Source organism: Eurosta solidaginis, chromosome 4 (assembly GCF_040869045.1).
Source record: "Eurosta solidaginis isolate ZX-2024a chromosome 4, ASM4086904v1, whole genome shotgun sequence".
NCBI lineage: Eukaryota > Metazoa > Arthropoda > Insecta > Diptera > Tephritidae > Eurosta > Eurosta solidaginis.
Window position 1 is genome coordinate 70501599 of NC_090322.1, and position 20018 is coordinate 70521616.

General features: G+C 43.1%; 1 protein-coding gene across 1 annotated transcript in view; it reads right to left on the reverse strand.

The window, feature by feature from the left end:
• LOC137249942 (zinc finger CCCH domain-containing protein 18) overlaps nt 1–20018 on the reverse strand; it is a 91868-nt gene that overhangs the window by 21816 nt on the left and 50034 nt on the right. Inside the window, exons 5-6 of the mRNA XM_067782038.1 lie at nt 5072–5239; nt 392–532 (exon numbers count right to left, since the gene is read on the reverse strand). Of these exons, the coding sequence (XP_067638139.1) occupies nt 392–532; nt 5072–5239 (309 nt within the window). The remainder of the gene's footprint in view (nt 1–391; nt 533–5071; nt 5240–20018) is intronic.

The window sequence follows — 20018 nt, forward strand, 5'->3', positions numbered from 1 at the left end:
GGCGATTGCATGATCTCCAAAATATAGATCCTGATCGAACATCACACCCAAAATTTTTGGGAGTAAGACAGCCGGTAGCATAATGCCATCGACGTGAATGTCCAATATGGTTGACATTTGCCGTGTCCATGTTGTAAATAAGGTCGGCGAAGATTTTGTCGGCGACAATGTCAGGTTTCGCGAGGCGAAAAAAATGGAGATCAGGGAGATAGCTGGTTATTTTATTACAAAGCTCATCGATGTGTGGGCCTGCGTATGTGGCCCATTTGGTTTGTCGTCTAGCCTGGCGTTTACAATCGAACACGAAAAAGTGAGAGCATTAAAAAAATTGCCTTTTTTGTTGAAACAAAATTACTATAAAATAACTTATTAATTTATAATTCACACTTACCCTTCTTGGCATTTCTTCGTTCATGTGCTAGCTTCTCCGTTGTTCTTGAACGTTTAATGTTGGTCCGTTCTCTGGAAATTGACGAGCTGTCAGAACTGGACGACCCAGAATCTGAATCAGAATCACTCGAGTCAGATGAACCTAAACCAAATATAAAAAGAAAATTTGGATGATTAGAAGTAGTTGAAAACAGTTCAGCAGAAAAACTTAGAAACGGTGTTATGGCAAATATGTTAATGATGTGCTCATGGTTTGCAGTTAAAGGGTAAGGGCCAACATGGTGTGGAGGTAGCGTGGTAGGCGCCGAATATCCCGGGAAAGGCAACATCAAATATAAAAATCTTCTAGTCGTGGTCTCCACAAGGAGTGGTTTGCAAACAACTCTAATGTGTATTTTTTCAACGAAATTTCATATATTTTGCAGATGCCGCTTATATTATCGTTTTTACTAAATGTTTTTAAATGAAAAAAGTTATTCACAGTCCATGGCTTATATTTGCTATTGCAATGTTTTCAAAATCAAATGCCCAAAACTCTGAACTGCCTTATTGTTTCAAAATGCACCAACTTAATACCAATTTCACACAGAGGGTTAATTAAATAATTAGTCCATTTTTCCACATTAAATCCCTTATTGAACTTAATCTTCCATTCAAAAACCAAATGCCTAATAATCTCATTATTGCTGAATTGAATGCCTAATGGAGTCAAAAACCTAGTAGGTTTTGCGTGATGGGTCGGATTTTATTGTCAATGTAACAAATGACCATAATGCAATAATAAAGGTGATTACAACATAACCTCACTTTTTCGGCAGCTCTCTTTGCCAGTATTTACGTATATTACAATAGTAATACATTTCGATTGCTGAATTTTACGTACACATTCTTCAAGAAAATTGGGTTCTCTGCATAAATTGTTCTATATTCTGTTGTGGAATACAAAGTAACGTTAATATTTTTGTATACAAAAGTCTGGTAGCGCCAGATATAATTATTACATTTCTAAACGTATAGTAAAATCTACTCTAGTAAAAAATCTCTTCTAGTAGAATTCAACCGCAGTTATGTATGATAAACAGCCCTCTAAAACATGCTGCTTTTGCAGCAATAGATAATATGGCTTTTTCAAAAATAGGCACATATTTGGTTAGGTGCAACATCTATGAGTAGCTGCGCATGCATTTTGATTGCCTTTATAGTTAAGGAGGAAACCGCTTCTATCCATTTTAGCTAATTTTTCTAAAAGCGTAATATTTTTTGGGGCTGCTGACAGATGTTCGCTTAATGAAGAAAAAGGAAAACTTAATTATTTCATTAAACAAATTTGTGATTCGATTAAAAGGGTTTTCTTTTCTGGCAAAAGTATGCTTTTTCTACGCTACGCAAGGGTTATAAATATATATTCAGCCCAATCACGCAATCCATCTTAGACTTTTTTTTCGGGATTCGTCACATTCGAATTTGTAACATTGCTACGATGGATTGCGTGATTGGGCTGTTTGTTTTAAATATTATTCGCGTTTCGTAAATTTTCTCCGTTAGCAAGAACTTGTCGTAGAAACTGTCAAATAAACGTCAAAAGTTTACGTTTCGAGTGAATTCAGTGATGCCACTGTACGAATTTCGAATTTACTTATTTACTTTCGGAGACTTTCGGAAACACGGTCGAATTGCATGATAGCAATTTCGTAACTTTCCCGAAAAAACAATCTACGATGGATTACGTGATTGGGCTGATTATTCTATTATTATTTACCCCTATTCTGCATTTCGATTACATTCCCGTTCTACGCTCCGCTTTAATCGAAGTTGGGTATTCTGCATTACGACGGAATTGTAACGAGAAGAGGAAGAGCAAATGATTTTTCGAAATCAGCTGTTTGTACGGAATGTGTGAACATTGGAACAAAATAAATTAAAGAAAATTTATAAAAAAACACGGAAAAACGTGTATATTTTATTATCCACGCCATTTTGTACAAAAAAAAAAGCAATAGAATGTATTGCCGCAGTGTTATATTTTTTAGAGTGAAGTGCTTTCATAATTGTGTGTTTTTGTTGTTCTTTTAGCCAATTCCCTGCCGTAGCCACTAAGTTTTGTTAAAACGGATTCCTGCACGAATATAGTTGCCATTTTCTGAATTGTATGGATGCTAATTTCATAGCACTGGCCTAAAATACTTTATAAAGATCTATTTATTCTTTCCACAAGGATTGTTTACGTTTTCGCTTCATCTTCCTCTACTCCAGCAGCTTGCTTTGGCATATAACTGGACCCAACGAACAGACACAAATTATAGCTGTCTATTATAAAGGAATCAATAGCCGCGGCATTATTTGTGGAGTTGGAAAGCAACGCATACGAAAATGGCCAGACGAGAATGGAAAGGCAAATATTGCGAGATTTGTGTAATCCATTTGAGATGAGCGGCCACCGTGGTGTGATGGTAGCGTGCTCCGCCTATCACACCGTATGCCCTGGGTTCAACTCCCGGGCAAAGCAACATCAAAATTTTAGAAATAAGATTTTTCAATTAGAAGAAAATTTTTCTAAGCGGGGTCGCCCCTCGGCAGTGTCTGGCAAGCGCTCCGATTGTATTTCTGCCATGAAAAGCTCTCAGTGAAAACTCATCTGCCTTGCAGATGCCGTTCGGAGTCGGCATAAAACATGTAGGTCCCGTCCGGCCAATTTGTTGGGAAAAATCAAGAGGAGCACGACGCAAATTGGAAGAGAAGCTCGGCCTTAGATCTCTTCGGAGGTTATCGCGCCTTACATTTATATTTATTTTTTTTTATTTGAGATGAGTGACGAATTGTAAGAAATTGAACTTAAAAGTGGTAAAGTTTAATTACTTATTTTCTTATTTAGGTTCAAAAAAACATTCGACTTAATAAAGGTGCTTTCAAGTATGTGCTAGATACTTTTGCGGGGCAAATTCGTCCAAGGACTTCGGCATCGACATCTGCCCTTAATATTGTAGTAGCTGCTTTGAGATTTTTTGCAGAAGGCAGTCACCAGCATGGAATAGGGGCGGATTACAATGTAGGAATGGGAGAGTCAACAGTGTCAAAGTCACTGTTTACGTTTCTGGATGTAATACAACCAAAATTATGCCCTCAGTGGATAACATTTGAACAAAGTGAAGAGGAGAAAATACAAGCGAAGCAAGAATTTTATGCGAAGGCTGGCTTCCCAGGAGTCATCATATCCCGCTTTGTTGCCATTAAATTAGCCAACGTCTCATACTGCACTTGTCTTGGAAACATATAAAAAACAATACCATCAAGCCTTTTACGTTTCTCAATAATAATAAAATAAAAAGATAATATTTTTCCACCAACAAATTTGCAACTTAGAAAAACGGAACTACGATCGAAATGCAGAATACGGGTCTACCACGTTATCCCCAAATCAAAATCCCCAAAATCAAAATCCCCAAACTCATAATCCCCAACACAAAATCCCCATTTTATGTGTGAAATAAATTCAAATTAGGTTTAAAATCGCCGCGACCAAAGAAGGCTATTAATCCATACCAACTTTGTGCATAGGCGGCCTTCGGCAACCATGCCAAGTCCGGGTGTGTGGTATAACCGTGGCTACCGTCACGGTGATGTTGTTGTTGTTGTTGTTGTAGCGATTAGGTTACTCCCCGAAGGCTTTGGGGAGTGTTATCGATGGGATGGTCCTTTGTCGGATACAGATCCGATACGCTCCGGTAACAGCACCATTAAGGTGCTGGCCCGACCATCTCGGGGACGATTTATATGGCCACATTAAACCTTCAGGCCATCCCTCCCTCCCCACCCCCAAGTTCCCTGAGGAGCTTGGGGTCGCCAGAGCCTCGTCTGTTAGTGAAACGGGATTCGCCGCTCGAAGGTGAGGTTGACAATTGGGTTGGGGAAGCTATATATTGCGCTACACAACCCCTTGAATCCCAAATGTCCTTCTGCGTAGTATACGCTTCTGTTAGCTTGTTCGAATTAGAGCGACTAGCAGTCCTATATATGGATTAGTAAAAATATGTATTGCCAAAACGTGAATATAGTATAGTTACATAAATATGAATGAAAGAGGAAAGAGATATTGCTATTTTGATTTTGGGGATTTTGAATTTGGGGATTATGTGTTTGGGTTTTTTTTCTTTGGGATTTTGTGTTTGGGTATTTTTTTTTTGGGGATTTCGTGGCACTCGCAGAATACACAAAATCGAACGATTTGAAGTTGGATCGAAAGAGATTGGAACACAGAATACCAAAGTTGCCAAATAGAAAAAATTCCAATCCAAGTCGAAATGCAGAATAGGGGTGATTAACGGGGTATTTCGTTCTTTTGTGAAAATTCTTACATGATCGCAACGCAAAAGCGTTACACTTTTACCCTGCATAAAATGACGGCGTGGCAGTGTAAACCTTCTATTCCAGTTGATCTCGTAAATTCAGAATTTTTAGTGAAGACAATTGGAATGGAGGCAATAATTACTAATTAATTTGAATAAGTTAATAGTTCGTAAAGATATCTCAATGTTTACTCCAGTTATCGTGTTAGAGGACATGGCCCAATCAAAATCTTTTTCTATCTTGATTTCTTTATGCCATTAAGTAAGGCTGTTATCCAATCAAAGTTTAAATACCTTCGTGTACAATTACACGCTGGGAATAGAAATTTAATTCTTACCTGATCCAGAAGAACTTGAACTAACGCGATGTCTAGATTTAGTTTTGTCCATTCTTTTCGCTGTTGATGAAAGCTTCTTTCGCTTATGCATTGGACTATATCCACCTCGTTTATCCATTGTAGGTGAATTTGTACCTTTTCTCTTAACAGCTGGGGAATGACGACCACCTGCAAAAATAGTTCAGTGTAAAATTGTTAATACGAGTAACTAAGAAGAAGAAGAAACTAGATACGCTGTTTTTAGCTAAAAGTTTACATTTTCACAGTTAACAACATTGTTGTGTATGTGGCTCAGGACATGTACACTACTGGAAAATTAAGGGGTCAAACCAAATTCCAAATTGTTGGGCAATTTTTAACAGGCTGTGTAACATGGGAAGAAATTGGGGTGCAGGGAATCAAAGAAAAGGAAATTGTTGCACCATGTGTCTAGTTTTTGGATTACCAGCAAAAAAATACTTTACATACGTTAAAGGGAGAGCAATTGGGGTGGGAGATGGACTTGGAGTGGGAGTGGGACTAGGACCGTGAGTGGGAATGTGGAGTTTAGCGGAAGTGGGTGTGGGAGTAGGAATGGGATTGGGAGTGGTGGTGGGATTGGGGAATGGGCGCAAAAGTGGGAGGTAAAAAAATGGAAAAATGGATTGACAAAAATTATAAGAAAAATGGAAGATGGAGAATAGGAGAATGAGATAGATAGTGTAGAAGGGAAGCGAGACTCAATTTTTAAATGTAGGCAAACTAATTTTGGGGCAGAACAAGTCTGCGGGGTACTCTAGTTTTCTAGTTTCCACATAAAAAGTCTGTTTTCTCAGATTTCACTTCTTACACTTTACCGCGTTTTTGCTATGGACGGCAGTATAAGGATAGGATGCCTTGTTTTTTCAGCTTTAATTTATTTTTTTATGCGCCTTGAGACGACCATTTCTCGCCGACATCGGCCTGAATATTCAGCCCAATTCTAAATATTTCCTCGGAATTTTGTTCTTGCGGATTTTTTTATTCCCGCGGAAAAGTTCCTCCAATTCTTTCCTCCTAGAGAGAACAATAATTCTGGAATAGGAATTTTCGAAGTCAGCTGATTTGCCAATTGAAATTTTGTTGCGCATTTCTATTTTTGTTTAAGAAATTGAAAAGTTTAGTTATTGTTGCGAATTTGTTTAAAATTGAGAAATAAAATATAAATAAAGCATAATATTGCATTTCATATGGTATTGACTGAAATGAGTAACTCGCGTTTATCATACACCACTCTGTGCAATATCATATATTTGATTCCGGCATCGACCACAGGGACAGTGTCTTAGATATTTCAATCGTGAGTGCAGAACTCGTAAACTGCATCAACTGGCATCCGATGGTAACATTGGCATCTGACCACCTGCCTATAATTATTTCGCTCGAGCGTACCGCCGACTTCATTGTCACAGAAAAACGCACTTTCATAAATTTTAAAAAGGAAAGTGGGACGAATACAAATCCTTTACCGACAACCACTTTGCTGACCTCCCTATCCCGACTGATGCCCGCCAAGAGAAATCCGCCTAGGGACGTTTCATTCCCGCCGGTAGAATTCCCGAAATTTGGCCCCACTTCCCGGCGGAGGCCGCAAATTTAGCGAGAGAACGTGACCTTATAAGACAGCTCGATCCCGGCGACCCCCAAATAAGGCATATAAACCAACGCATCAGATTGCAAGCGGGCGAAATGGTAGGAGCACCTAAGAGGTTGTAACCTCTCTGCCGGTGTAGGTAAACTTTGGTCCACCGTAAAGTCCCTATCGAATCCATCTAGGCACAATGACAAAGTTTCCATCGCCTTTGACGATAAAGTGCTGTCGGATGCGAAAAAATGCGCGAGCGCTTTCTGCCGACAATATATAATGCATTCTACGGTCGACAAAGATAGACGGAGGGCCAACAGACACGCACATAAACATAAATTCAGCGCGTAACCAATTACCATCACCGCCAAAGAGGTTGAGGATGCCATCGGTCATGCAAACCATCCAAAGGGCCCAGACGGCATAGGCATGCATGGGAAAGAGGGTTTCAAATATTTAGCACATGTGTCCAACCTGTCTCTTTCCACCTTTGTTATGCCCGAAAAATGGAAAATGGCCAAGGTGGTCCCGCTACTAAAGCCTGGGAAACCAGCTAACATAGGAGAGTCGTATCGCCCGATATCTCTCCTACCGCCAGTAGCCAAGACGCTTGAAGCCATTATGCTCCCCTACTTCAAAGCAAATTTGCAGCTAGCCTGTCATCAGCATGGCTTCAGTAAACTCCATAGCACCACCACCGCGCTAAATGCCATTAACACCCAGATAAATTGCGGTTTAAATCAAAACCCCCACCATAGAACAGTACTCGTTGCGCTAGACCTATCAAAAGCTTTTGATACGGCGCTTCCCAAGGCCGTCGGTTCTATGTACCGGAGCGACTCGGGATTTTTCCCGACCAAGGACTGCCATTTCAGTGTAACCCCATTTAATTTGTTGCGTCCCTCCCACAAATTGTCATCCTCCAAGCAGCTCCTTGCAGCGGGACTGCTCCATATTCTCTTGCTCCGGGAAGGTATTGAACCCAATCCGGGTCCGTCTCCTGACCCCGGTCCTGAGAAATGGTTTTGCTGCATCTGCCGGAAAAGAGTATTTTTAGGACGGTCATACTCTTGTCAGTGTGTCTCGTGTAAGGGATGGTTGCATCGAACAGGTTTTTCTGGGCTAGACCCCAAAACCAGACGTCCACGTAACTTCTATAAATCTTTTGTTGCTCCTTGCTGTTCACGTCCTAGGACGTCCCGTAGTCTGCGCCTTAGCGCCCCCTCGCTACCTTCCAGCAGCCCCGCTGCTCCGCAAGCCACAACAAGTACCCGCTGTTGCTCGCGCCCAACGGCGCCTCCAACCAACACGGCTGCTCCCACGCATACCTACAATCTCCGTAGTAGTCGGGAGCAATGCCGAGCATCAGCCCCTGCCCCCGTCTTCTTCCCCCCTCTTTTCCGGCAGCAATTGTGTAGGTCAGGGAAACAGACTCTTAGTCCCTACCTACCTTTCACCGTTTGCCACCACAGAATATATACGTTTGCGACATCCACCCAAAGCAGCTCCCGCCATGGACGGTGCCACTTTCTAAATGTTCTGGTCTGCGCGACGGCAACCCATCGACGGGTTTCATTGCGCCATGTTACAAGGCCGCATACCCAAATACACCGGGTACCCCAATGCCTATCCAAGGAGGTCTAGCCCCAGGGCCTCCACAACAACAGGCGTAGTCACCCGTCACTTACTCCCAGAGTGACGACGTCTCCCCCTATGCACTTCAGAATTCTGCAGTTAAACTGTAATGGATTAACTGGGAAGATCACGGAGATAGTCGACTTCATGAAGCGGCACAACATCCGCATTGCTGCTATTCAAGAGACTAAACTCACTGCAAGATCTGCATTGCAGAACTGTTCTGTGTATAGTGTCCACAGAAAAGATCGCGAGAGCGGAAATGGAGGCGGCCTAGCGTTTATCATACACCACACTGTGCAATATCATATTGTAACGAATTTACTTGCAAATCCTCTTATTTGCCCTTCTGCTAAGTTCGAATCACTAAACTGTTGAATAAATAACTCCAATATTGAATAATGGAAAAATGGCCTTTATTAAAGTACTTCACAGTAACACTTATACTTTGCAACTAGCTTGCTTAGTAACCAAACTGATTGATAGCTCAAATGAAACTCATTATTCATGCCTCAGCCTGTGCCGCTTTTATACTCTTCGGTTCCTCGTTCACCCATTTCTCGTAAGGTCTAGTAATTTCGTGAACCTGATGCTTGTTTATGAGCTATATACACGTATATTTGCAATTTGTATCCATATGCGTGTTTATATGTGAGCGGCTGATGATGACATGCGCTTGTGAATATCTCTCTCTGTTGCCCCGCATGTATGTGTGCAGACATAATGATTAATTTGTTTACGTACATACAAGTGTAGCAGCTTGCTTCATTGTGTTGTGGCTTTATTTACTTAGTATCAGATTAGTGTCACTGATATTCGTCACACTGCCCTCCACCTAAGTCTGATCGTCCCGATCAGACAAATCTCTCGATCTAACCGCTGCTAGCCTCTCCAAATGAACCACTTTCATTTTGGTTCGTGGTTTGCCAATGGTTTGTATGCGGTACAGTACATCGTTGATCCGTTTTACAACTTTGTATGGGCCTTCCCAGTTACACTGCAATTTCGGGGACAAACCTTTTTTTCGTTGTGGGTTGTATAGCAGCACCAAATCTCCTTCCTGAAACCCTTCCGAATTAATTGCTTTATCGTACCTCGCTTTCATCTTGTCACTCATAATCTTTGCTCGTTGCCTTACAAGATCGTGTATCTCTCTCAGCTCTTCTTCCAGTACACCAGTAGATTTCTCGACATTCCTCTCCGCATCGGCACCTGTCCCATACTTCAAATCAGCTGGCAGTCGAAGGTCATCGCCAAAAATTACTTTTGCAGGGGTTTGGCCCGTTGTCTCATGCATTGCTGATCGGTAAGCCATCAAGAATAATGGTATGCGGGTATCCCACTCCTATGGTACTTGTCTACTACTTTCCTTAAATGCTCCTCCAAGGTTCTATTGAAACGTTCCACCATACCATCGGACTGAGGATGCAATGCAGTTGTCCGTGTTCTTCGAATGCCCAATGATTTACACATTTCTTGGAACACAGCTGATTCAAAATTCCTGCCTTGGTCAGAATGTAAATCGATTGGTACACCATACCTTGCAACCCATTCGTTTTTAACCACTTCTGCTACTGTTCCTGCTTCTTGGTTTGGTATTGGGTATACCTCTGGCCATTTACTGAAATAATCCATAACCACCAGTACGTACTTGTTTCCGCGGTAGGAAATGGACCTGCGACATCCATAGCGATCCTTTCAAATGGTGCACCTTGCATAACATGTGACAGATCTGTATCTTCTATCTGGCACTTTCTCAGCTGTTCCTTGTCCCATTCATCTGTACATGTTATAGTCATTAGCCGGACAAATATAATGTCTTCTTTAGCCTCGGCCTTTGAACAGTGCTTGCATTCCAAACTACATGGTCTTCGTGACATTGCATCAGCATTTCCATGGGTGCTACCTTTTCGATGCTCAATGGAAAAGTCATAGCTTTGTAGTCGCTCGATCCACCGTGCCAATTGTCCTTCCGGATTACGGAACTGCAGAAGCCATTTCAAAGCTGCGTGATCTGTCCTGACACGGAATCGCTGGCCGTAGAGGTATTTGTGGAAATGTTTAATGCACTCTACCAATGCCAACAGCTCTCTCCGTGTAACGCAATAGTTCCCCTCTGGTTTTCCAATTGAACGGCTGTAATATGCAACTACCTTCTCCTGTCCATCGACCAGTTGTGATAAACGCCTCCTATAGCATATCCGCTCGCATCTGTATCTAGAATAAACGTTGCTCCTGGAATCGGATATGCCAACATTGGGGCAGTGCACAAACGCTCTTTCAATGTTTGGAAAGCTACTTCTTGCTCCTTCTTCCATTTAAAAGCTTTATTTTTCCTTGTTAGCTCGTGGAGACTATGGGCTACGCTGGAAAAATTTGGTACAAATCGGCGGTAATATGTGCACAGCCCAAGGAATCTTCTCAATTCATGCAGATTCTGTGGTCTTGGCCAATCCTTTGCTGCCTCTATCTTTTCATTCGCTGTACGGATACCTTCTGTCGTTACCTTGTGACCCAAATAATTTACTTCCCTTTTAAACAGCGCACACTTTTTGGGACTTAACTTCAGACCAGCGCCAGCTATTCTCTGGAAAACTTCATCTAAGTTTTTAAGATGTTCATCAAAGTTCTTGCCCAATACGATGATGTCGTCCAGGTACACCAAGCATGTTTTCCAATGTAGTTCTTTCAATACCTGATCCATGAGTCTCTCGAAAGTAGCTGGTGCATTACATAGTCCAAAGGGCATTACTGTAAATTGCCAAAGACCATCTCCGACGCTGAAGGCTGTTTTCTCTTTGTCTTCCTCCTTCACCTCCACTTGCCAGTACCCGCTTTTCAAGTCCAGTGTGGAAAACCATTTCGTACCAGAGAGCGAGTCCAGAGTGTCGTCAATTCTTGGCAATGGGTAGCTATCCTTTTTCGTAAAGTCATTCAACTTCCGGTAGTCCACGCAAAACCTCATTTTTCAATCCTTCTTCTTTACAAGTACTACCGGTGAGCTCCAGGGACTAGCTGATGGTTCGATGACGCCGCTGTCGCTCATTTCTTGTATAATTTGACTCACAACTTCCCGCTTCGCCAGTGGAACACTACGTGGAGCTTGACGTATCGGCCTCGCGTCTCCAGTGTCAATTTGATGTTTCACAACATTGGTGCGGCCTGGTTTGGAACCATCCTGGTCAAAGATATTTGCGTAATTTAGGAGCCTTTGCTTTGCCTTACTCTGATAATCTTCCTCTAGCCCCTTCATCCATGCCGTGATGTCATTTGAAAGATCAGTATTACTAGATGAAACGTGTTCCTGGAGCTGTTCACAGTTAATAACTACTTCGGCCTCTTGGCATCTTCCCAAAATAGCTCCTTTGGTCAAATTGAATGGTGACTTGAACTCATTGAGTACTCTTACCGGAATACGTCCATCTTGTTTTGTCATAGCCAGGGTTTTTCCTACAAGTATGTTCAGTGCTGATTTATTTACTGCTTCGACCACCCACAATTTGTTTGTCCCACAATCTCCATCAACCTTTGCCCAGATGACTGCTTCTGATTTTGGTGGTATTTGCTGACTCTCTTCCACCAGCACTCGTTTACTGCTGTAGCCTCTCTCGTAGCCGAAATTAAGTGGCACATCCATGTTCTTATATCGCATCGTCTTGCTTTGCATATCGATTTTGATGCCTTGGTTGATTAAGAAGTCCACTCCAATTATGATTTCATCAACAATACCTGCCACTATAAAATTGTGTAGTACCGTGACGTTCCCATTTGCCACTACACATTTTACTTCTCCAATTACCTGGGTGTCCTCTCCCGTGGCTGTACGTAATCTTGCTCCAAGCAATGGTCTTATCTTCTTGTTGACTAAATCTAATCGAATGATGGAATGGGATGCACCCGTATCTACAGTCAGTAACCGTTCCTTTCCATCCACATGTCCTCCGACAGTAAGATTGCTTGACCTTCTTCCAATTTGCGAGATAGCGATTATGGGGCATTCAATTGAGGGAGCCAGCTGTCGCCCCTTGCGGCTGACTCTCTTTAGTTTAACGATTGAGTGGACTTGGAGATTTGCTCATCTCCTTCAGCTCTGCGTTTACGACCACCCACATTGTTGGAACTGTTAGGGTTGGTGTTGCAATGTCGTGCAATATGACCTGGGTTGCCGCACTTGAAACATTTAATAACTCCGGCATTTTTCTGTTGTGATCCCTTCAGTGCTTCCAAAATTGTGTCTACCCAATCTGGTCTTTCCATGCATGTGATACCGTCTCTGCAAATGTTGGCTTTGGATTTGCGTATGTGGCTCGCTTCGTTTCGACGTCCCGTATGCCATTTATAAAGCTCTGAATTTTTACTCTCGGCATTCGCCAAATGTGCAAGCCTTTCGACATCTGACGCAAACTCCTGCAAAGTCTCATTAGCTTTTTGGTAGCGGTTTTGCAACTCTATTTGGTGTATCTGCTTCCTGTGTTCGCTTCCGTATCGCCCCTCTAGAGCGCTCATCAATTTTTCGTAGTTGTTTCGCTCTCCCTCGGGAATAGTCTGTAGGATTTCAGCAGCAGATCCTTTCAATGCCACGAATAGTGCAGCAACTTTATCTTCAGCACACCAGTTGTTCACTGCTGCGGTCTTCTTAAATTGAATCTTAAACACCTGGAAAGGAACAGAGCCATCAAAAGATGGAGTTTTTACCTTCGTATTGCTTGCTGAAACAACAGGGCTGCAACTCCTGTATATGACCTCGCAATGTTTCAATCTCGGCATCGATTTTGTTCTCAAGTTGCAAAATTTTTGTGTCTTGCGCCTCCATCTTCGAAGAAATACGTCCTTCTTGCTCTTCCAGTTGTGCAAAGATCTGCGCTGATATTTGTGCCGACATTTCGGATATTCGTGCCTCTTGTGCTTAAATCTTCGATGTTATACGGTTCTCGTGCGATTCCATCTGTGATGAAATATACGTTTTCTGTTCTTCTAGTTGAGATGCCAGTTGAGATGTTATATCTGCCTTTTGCGATTCCAGTTGAGAAGCCACTGTCGATGTTAGAGCAGATATTGCAGCCAAAATCATGTTCAAATCTGTGCTCGTAACTCTCTGCGTAACTGCCTCTTCCATTTTTGTTGTTTCCTCGCCTTCAAGATGAAAGTCATACTCTTCCACGTCAATTCCTTCTAATTCCATTGCCTCTCGTAGTCGTGCCTGAAGTTCGAGTTTAATGCCGGTTGTATTCAATCCACGGCTCTCCAACTCCTTCTTCAGTTGCTGAATCTTCAATTCACTGAACTTTGCCATGTCCTTGTTGTCCTCTGGAATTTATTCAACAGTTCCTCTTCTGACACCAATTGTAACGAATTTACTTGCAAATCCTCTTATTTGCCCTTCTGCTAAGTTCGAATCACTAAACTGTTGAATAAATAACTCCAATATTGAATAATGGAAAAATGGCCTTTATTAAAGTACTTCACAATAATACTTATACTTTGCAACTAGCTTTCTTAATAACCAAACTGATTGATAGCTCAAATGAAACTCATTATTCATGCCTCAGCCTGTGCCGCTTTTATACTCTTCGGTTTCCTCGTTCACCCATTTCTCGTAAGGTCTAGAAATTTCGTGAACCTGATGCTTGTTTATGAGCTATATACACGTATATTTGCAATTTGTATCCATATGTGTGTGTATATGTGAGCGGCTGATGATGACATGCGCTTGTGAATATCTCTCTCTGTTGCCCCGCATGTATGTGTGCAGACATATTGATTAATTTGTTTACGTACACACAAGTGTAGCAGCTTGCTTCATTGTGTTGTGGCTTTATTTACTTAGTATCAGATTAGTGATGGGAGTATCACTTAGTGTCACTGATATTCGTCACAATATATTTGATCCCGACATCGACCGCAGGAACAGTGTCTTAGAACGTCAAGGATTATCTGTCCGGTCGGGCGATGCAAATCTAGAAATCATCAACATCTACATCTCTCCTGTCACCTGTTGCCCCAGTGGATACCGCCCTGATATCAGCGGCGTACTCACTGGAAACAATCGCATTATCTTAGGCGATTTCAATGCCCATCACGATCTATGACTCAGGATCAGAACTCGTAAACTGCGTCAACTGACAGCCGATGGTAACATTGGCATCCGACCACCTAACTATACTTATTTCGCTCGAGCGTCCCGCCGACTTCATCGTAGCAGAAAAACGCACTTTCATTAACTTTAAAAAAGGAAAGTGGGACGAATACAAATCCTTTACAGACAACCGCTTTGCTGCCCTCCCTATCCCAACTGATGCCCGCCAAGGGGAGCGTGCTTTCCGCAAGGTCATAGAATCCGCCTCGGCTCGTTTCATTGCCGCCGGTAGAATTCCCGAAATTCGGCCCCACTTCCCGGCAGAGGCCGCAAGTTTAGCGAGAGAACGTGACCTTATAAGACAGCTCGATCCCGGCGACCACCAAATAATGGATATAAACCAACGCATCAGATTGCTTGTGGATGAACACAAGCGGGCGAAATGGGAGGAGCACCTAAGCGGTTGTAACCTCCCTGCCGGTGTAGGTAAAGTTTGGTCCACTGTAAAGTCCCTATCGAATCCGTCTAGGCACAATGACAAAGTTTCGGTCGCCTTTGGCGACAAAGTGCTGTCGGATGCGAAAAACTGCGCGAGCGCTTTCTCCCGACAACACATAATGCATTCTACGGTCGACAAAAATAGACGGAGGGCCAACAGACGCGCACGTAAACATAAGTTCAGCGCGTAACCAATTACCATCACCGCCAAAGAGTTTGAGGATGCCATCGGTCATGCTAAACCATCCAAAGCAGTGGGCCCAGACGGCATAGCCATGCCGATGCTTAAAAGCCTAGAGAAAGAGGGTTTCAAATATTTAGCACATGTCTTCAACCTGTCTCTTTCCACCTTTGTCATACCCGAAAATGGAAAATGGCCAAGGTGGTCCCGCTACTAAAGCCTGGGAAACCAGCTAACATAGGAGAGTTGTTGTTGTTGTAGCGATAAGGTTGCTCGCCGAAGGCTTTGGGGAGTGTTATCGATGTGATGGTCCTTTGCCGGATACAAATCCGGTACGCTCCGGTACCATAGCACCATTAAGGTGCTAGCCCGACCGTCTCGGAAACGATTTATGTGGCCGCATTAAACCTTCAGGCCATTCCCTTCCTCCCTACCCCCAAGTTCCATGAGGAGCTTGGGGTCGCCAGAGCCTCGTCTGTTAGTGAAACAGGATTCGCCGCGATTAGGTGAGGTTGACAATTGGGTTTGGAGAAGCTATATATTGCGCTGGCAACCTGAAAGGTTGCGCTACACAGCCCCTTGAATCTGGTATTTTAGTCGCCTCTTACGATAGGCATACCTACCGCGGGTATATTCTGATCCCCTAACCCGCTGGGGTAGGAGAGTCATATCGCCCGATATCTCTCCTATCGCCAGTAGCCAAGACGCTTGAAGCCATTTTGCTCCCCCACTTCAAAGCAAATTTGCAGCTAGCCTGTCGTCAGCATGGCTTTAGAAAACTCCATAGCACCACCACCGCGCTAAATGCCATTAGCACCCAGATAAATTGTGGTCTAAATCAGAAGCCCCACCATAGAACAGTACTCGTAGCGCTAGACCTATCAAAAGCTTTTGATACGGTCAACCATGGCACGTTACTGCAAGACTTGGAAGGGTCTACCCTTCCTCCATGTCTTAAAAGGTGGACCGCAAATTATCTGGGTGATCGGCAGGCATCGGTGCAGTTCAGAAACGAAATATCAAAGCCAAGAAGAATTAAACAAGGGGGTGCCTCAGGTTGGTGTCCTATCCCCAATTTTGCTTAATTTTTACATATCAAAACTTCCTTCGCCACCAGGAGTTACAATCGTTTCTTACGCCGATGCCTGCACAATAATCGCCACAGGCCCAGGCCCAAAGATCGATGAGCTTTGCAACAGAATAAGCGGCTACCTCCCTGATCTCTCCAGTTTTTTCGCCTCGCGAAACCTGACATTATCACCGTCTAAATCATCCGCGACCCTATTTACAACTTGGACGTCCCAAATGTCGACCATTTTGAACATCCACGTCGATGGCACTACGCTACCGACTGTCCTACACCCCAAAATCTTGGGTGTGACGTTTGATCAGGATCTACATTTTGGTGAGCACGCAGCCGCAATTGTTCCGAAAATCCAGAGCCGTAATAAAATCCTCAAATCCCTTGCTGGCAGTACTTGGGGAAAAGACAAAGAAACGCTCATTACTACATACAAAGCAATTGGCCAGCCGTTTGCGTGCTACGCGTCCCCTATATGATCGCAAAGCCTAAAAACTATCCACTGGAAGAAGCTACAGGCCTGCCAAAATACTGCGCTCAGAACCGCCACGGGCTGTCTTCTTATGTCCCCAGAACACCATCTAGATAATGAGGCGAGAATACTCCCCATCAGGGAGAGAAATGAGATGCTAACCAAACAGTTCCTGTTGAATACCCAGAAACCTGGGCATCCCAACGGACATCTGATTGATGAGCCAGCACCGCCTAGGGACTTAAGGAGTCATCTCCGTAAGCATTTTGAGGAAATACGGCACCTGAGAACTCAGCCGTATGAAGCAAAAAAACACAAGCAGGTCCTTGGTGAACTCCACAAACAGGCGTCGGCCCTTTATGCCGGGAATTGCCCGGTGAATCCAGTACTCGGGGAACAGTACCCAAAACTTGCGGAAGAGGAACGCATACTCCCCAGGGAAACGCGAGTCACTCTGGCTCAACTTCGTTCTGGATACTGTAACAGGTTAAACTCTTACATATCCAGAATCAACCCCGACATAAAAAATGTATGCCCCGCTTGCAATGTGTCCCCACATGACACCAACCATCTATTTAATTGTAATGTGGAACCAACGCTTCTAACACCCCTTTCATTATGGTCCAGCCCTGTCGAAACAGCAAGTTTCCTTGGACTCCCGTTAGAGGATATTGATGACAATTTGTGATCGGTCGCAGCTATTAGGTGGGGCGAAACATTGCTACAACAACAACAACAACGGTCAACCATGGTACGTTACTGCAAGACCTGGAAGGGTTTACCCTTCCACCATGTCTTAAAAGGTGCACCGCAAATTATCTGGGTGGTCGCCAGGCATCGGTGCAATTTAGAAATGAAACATCAAACCCAAGAAGAATTAAACAAGGGGTGCCACAGGGTGGTGTCCTATCCCCACTTTTGCTTAATTTCTACATATCTAATAGCGTTTTGTTTTCTGGCTATAGTGTTACGCTTTTTGTACGCCGCCCAAGAGTTGTTGTTCCATTCTAAAAAACAGGCAACGCCTTTACGGGGTATTTCGTTCCTTTTGTGAAAATTGTTGCCTGTTCGCCCTGTATAAAATGGCGGTGTTGCAGTGCAACTCTGTGAAACTCTCAATTCGCTCTAGAGTTCCACATATACTCTGTTAATTGAGTGCAGATCAGCTACCAGATTGCGCATTCACGAGTTCAAAATTGCTTCGTTCTGCGCAGCTACGTCACAGTTGACTCTTTGCGCGAATGAAAGAGAGAGAAAAAAACAAGAGCTAAAGGAAGATGACGTAAGAATTGCCCATAAAAAAGAGATGATCTAATGTTTACATGCGCAATGCCCAATCTTCTTGTGTGATTTGTGATGTGAGTGAATATGGTGAGATGAAATGTTCTTTGTATGCACTATATATGTTGACAATTTTCTGGGGTGGGAGTAACACTATTAAGGCTTTACCATTTACTTAGGCAACAATTTATTTCAGAAAAGAAAACGCTATAACCTACCTTCGCCACCAGAAGGAGTTACTATCGTTTCCTACGCCGATGAATGCACAATAATGGCCACAGGCCCAGGCCCACAGATCGATGAGCTGTGCAACAGAATAAACGGCTACCTCCCTGATCTCTCCAATTTTTTCGCCACGCGAAACCTGGCATTATCACCAACTAAATCCTCCGCGACCTTATTTACAACATGGACGTCCCAAATGTCGACCATTTTGAATATCCACGTCAATGGCACTACGCTACCGACTATCCTACATCCCAAAATCTTGGGTGTGACGTTTGATCAGGATCTACATTTTGGTGCGCACGCAACCGCAATTGTTCCTAGAATTCAGAGCAGTAAAAAAACCCTCAAATCCCTTGCTGGCAGCACTTGGGGAAAAGACAAAGAAACGCTCATTACCATATACAAAGCAATTGGCCAGCCGATTGCGTGCTACGTGTCCCCTATATGATCGCCAAGCCTAAAATCTACCCACAGAAAGAAGCTACAGGCCTGCCAAAATACTGCTCTCAGAATCGACACGGGCTGTATAGCGCCCCACCGTTCGGGGTGCCCCTGTCCACTGATTTCGTGGCATCATACAATCCCCATTGTGAGGTAATATTCCTGCAATTTAACATGCAGCCGATCCACCTGGTTACGGCTGGATATATTTTAATGTAATTAGGGCCATCCATGATCGTCCATTTAGAAACATTGTTGAAAGCCCCGGCACTGCCTAAGAAGACTCGTGGAGCATACTCCTTATATTCCAGGGATTTCTCTGTCCTTAGCCCAATTCTAAACAAAAATTCCTTGCGAGTATTATAAATAAAAAATCCTTGAGAGTTTTTTTACTTTTCCCATTTCCCTGAAAACAATCCCGAGGGCTGCACTGTATGCCATTCTGCACATTCCACCTGTAGATCTGGTAGCAAAGAACATAGCGTTAACAACTGCAAAGAGGCTCAGTGCCTCGGGGCAGCTTGAGCGCAGTACATACGGCGATAGTAGTGTAGTGTCATCAATTACAGGACGAACAGACTACCTGATTCCCAATCTGCGCTTCGATAGAGATCTTAAAGTCATAATAGAGGTGGATGGTTGGCGCAAGGGTGCTCAAATGGCGGACGAGGCGATACATGTGTACACAGATGGTTCCAAAGTAGTGGAAGGAGTAGGGTGTGCAGTATACTGTGCTGATCTGGAAATAAACAGGGTAAATAAAACCAAAAAACTCACCAGTTTGATGACAACTTCGTTAACTCAACAACAGTGACCATTACCAAATAAGAGGCACAACTTCTCGAAAAGGGCCTGAAGCACAATACAGTAAGACCAAATACAGTAAGAAAAACGGAGCAGGCGATTGTAGATGCGGAGATTCCAATATCATTGATACCACAGGAGGAACAGGAGCACGCAAGACACATGTGCAGTGAAATAATAAAAAAGGAGGTGAAAGCACAGGAAGGACAAAAAGCTAATGTAGAGGAGAAAACAATAAAGAACCTACGGCATAAACTAAGGAAAAACAATATTATCACAACGAAAGGGGGCAAAGGAAACACCACTGTGCTAATCGAAAAAGAGGAATATATAGCCAAAACCGAAGAACTCATAGAAGAAATGAAATGTCGTAGAATAAGAGAGGATCCCACAGATGAATACCAAAAACAAATCAAAGTTGCTATAAAAATGCAACAAATATAGTAGATTCTAACATGGTACATAGATTGGTCCAAATGAACCCTTCGGCTCTGATTGCGCTACCAAAAATCCACAAGCCGGACACGCCAATGAGGCCCATCATTAATTTTAAATCGGCACCATGTTACAAACTGTCCAAATATTTAAAAACGATATTGAAAGATACTCTGGATCAAGGAACGAGTATGCTAACACAACAGAAGTAA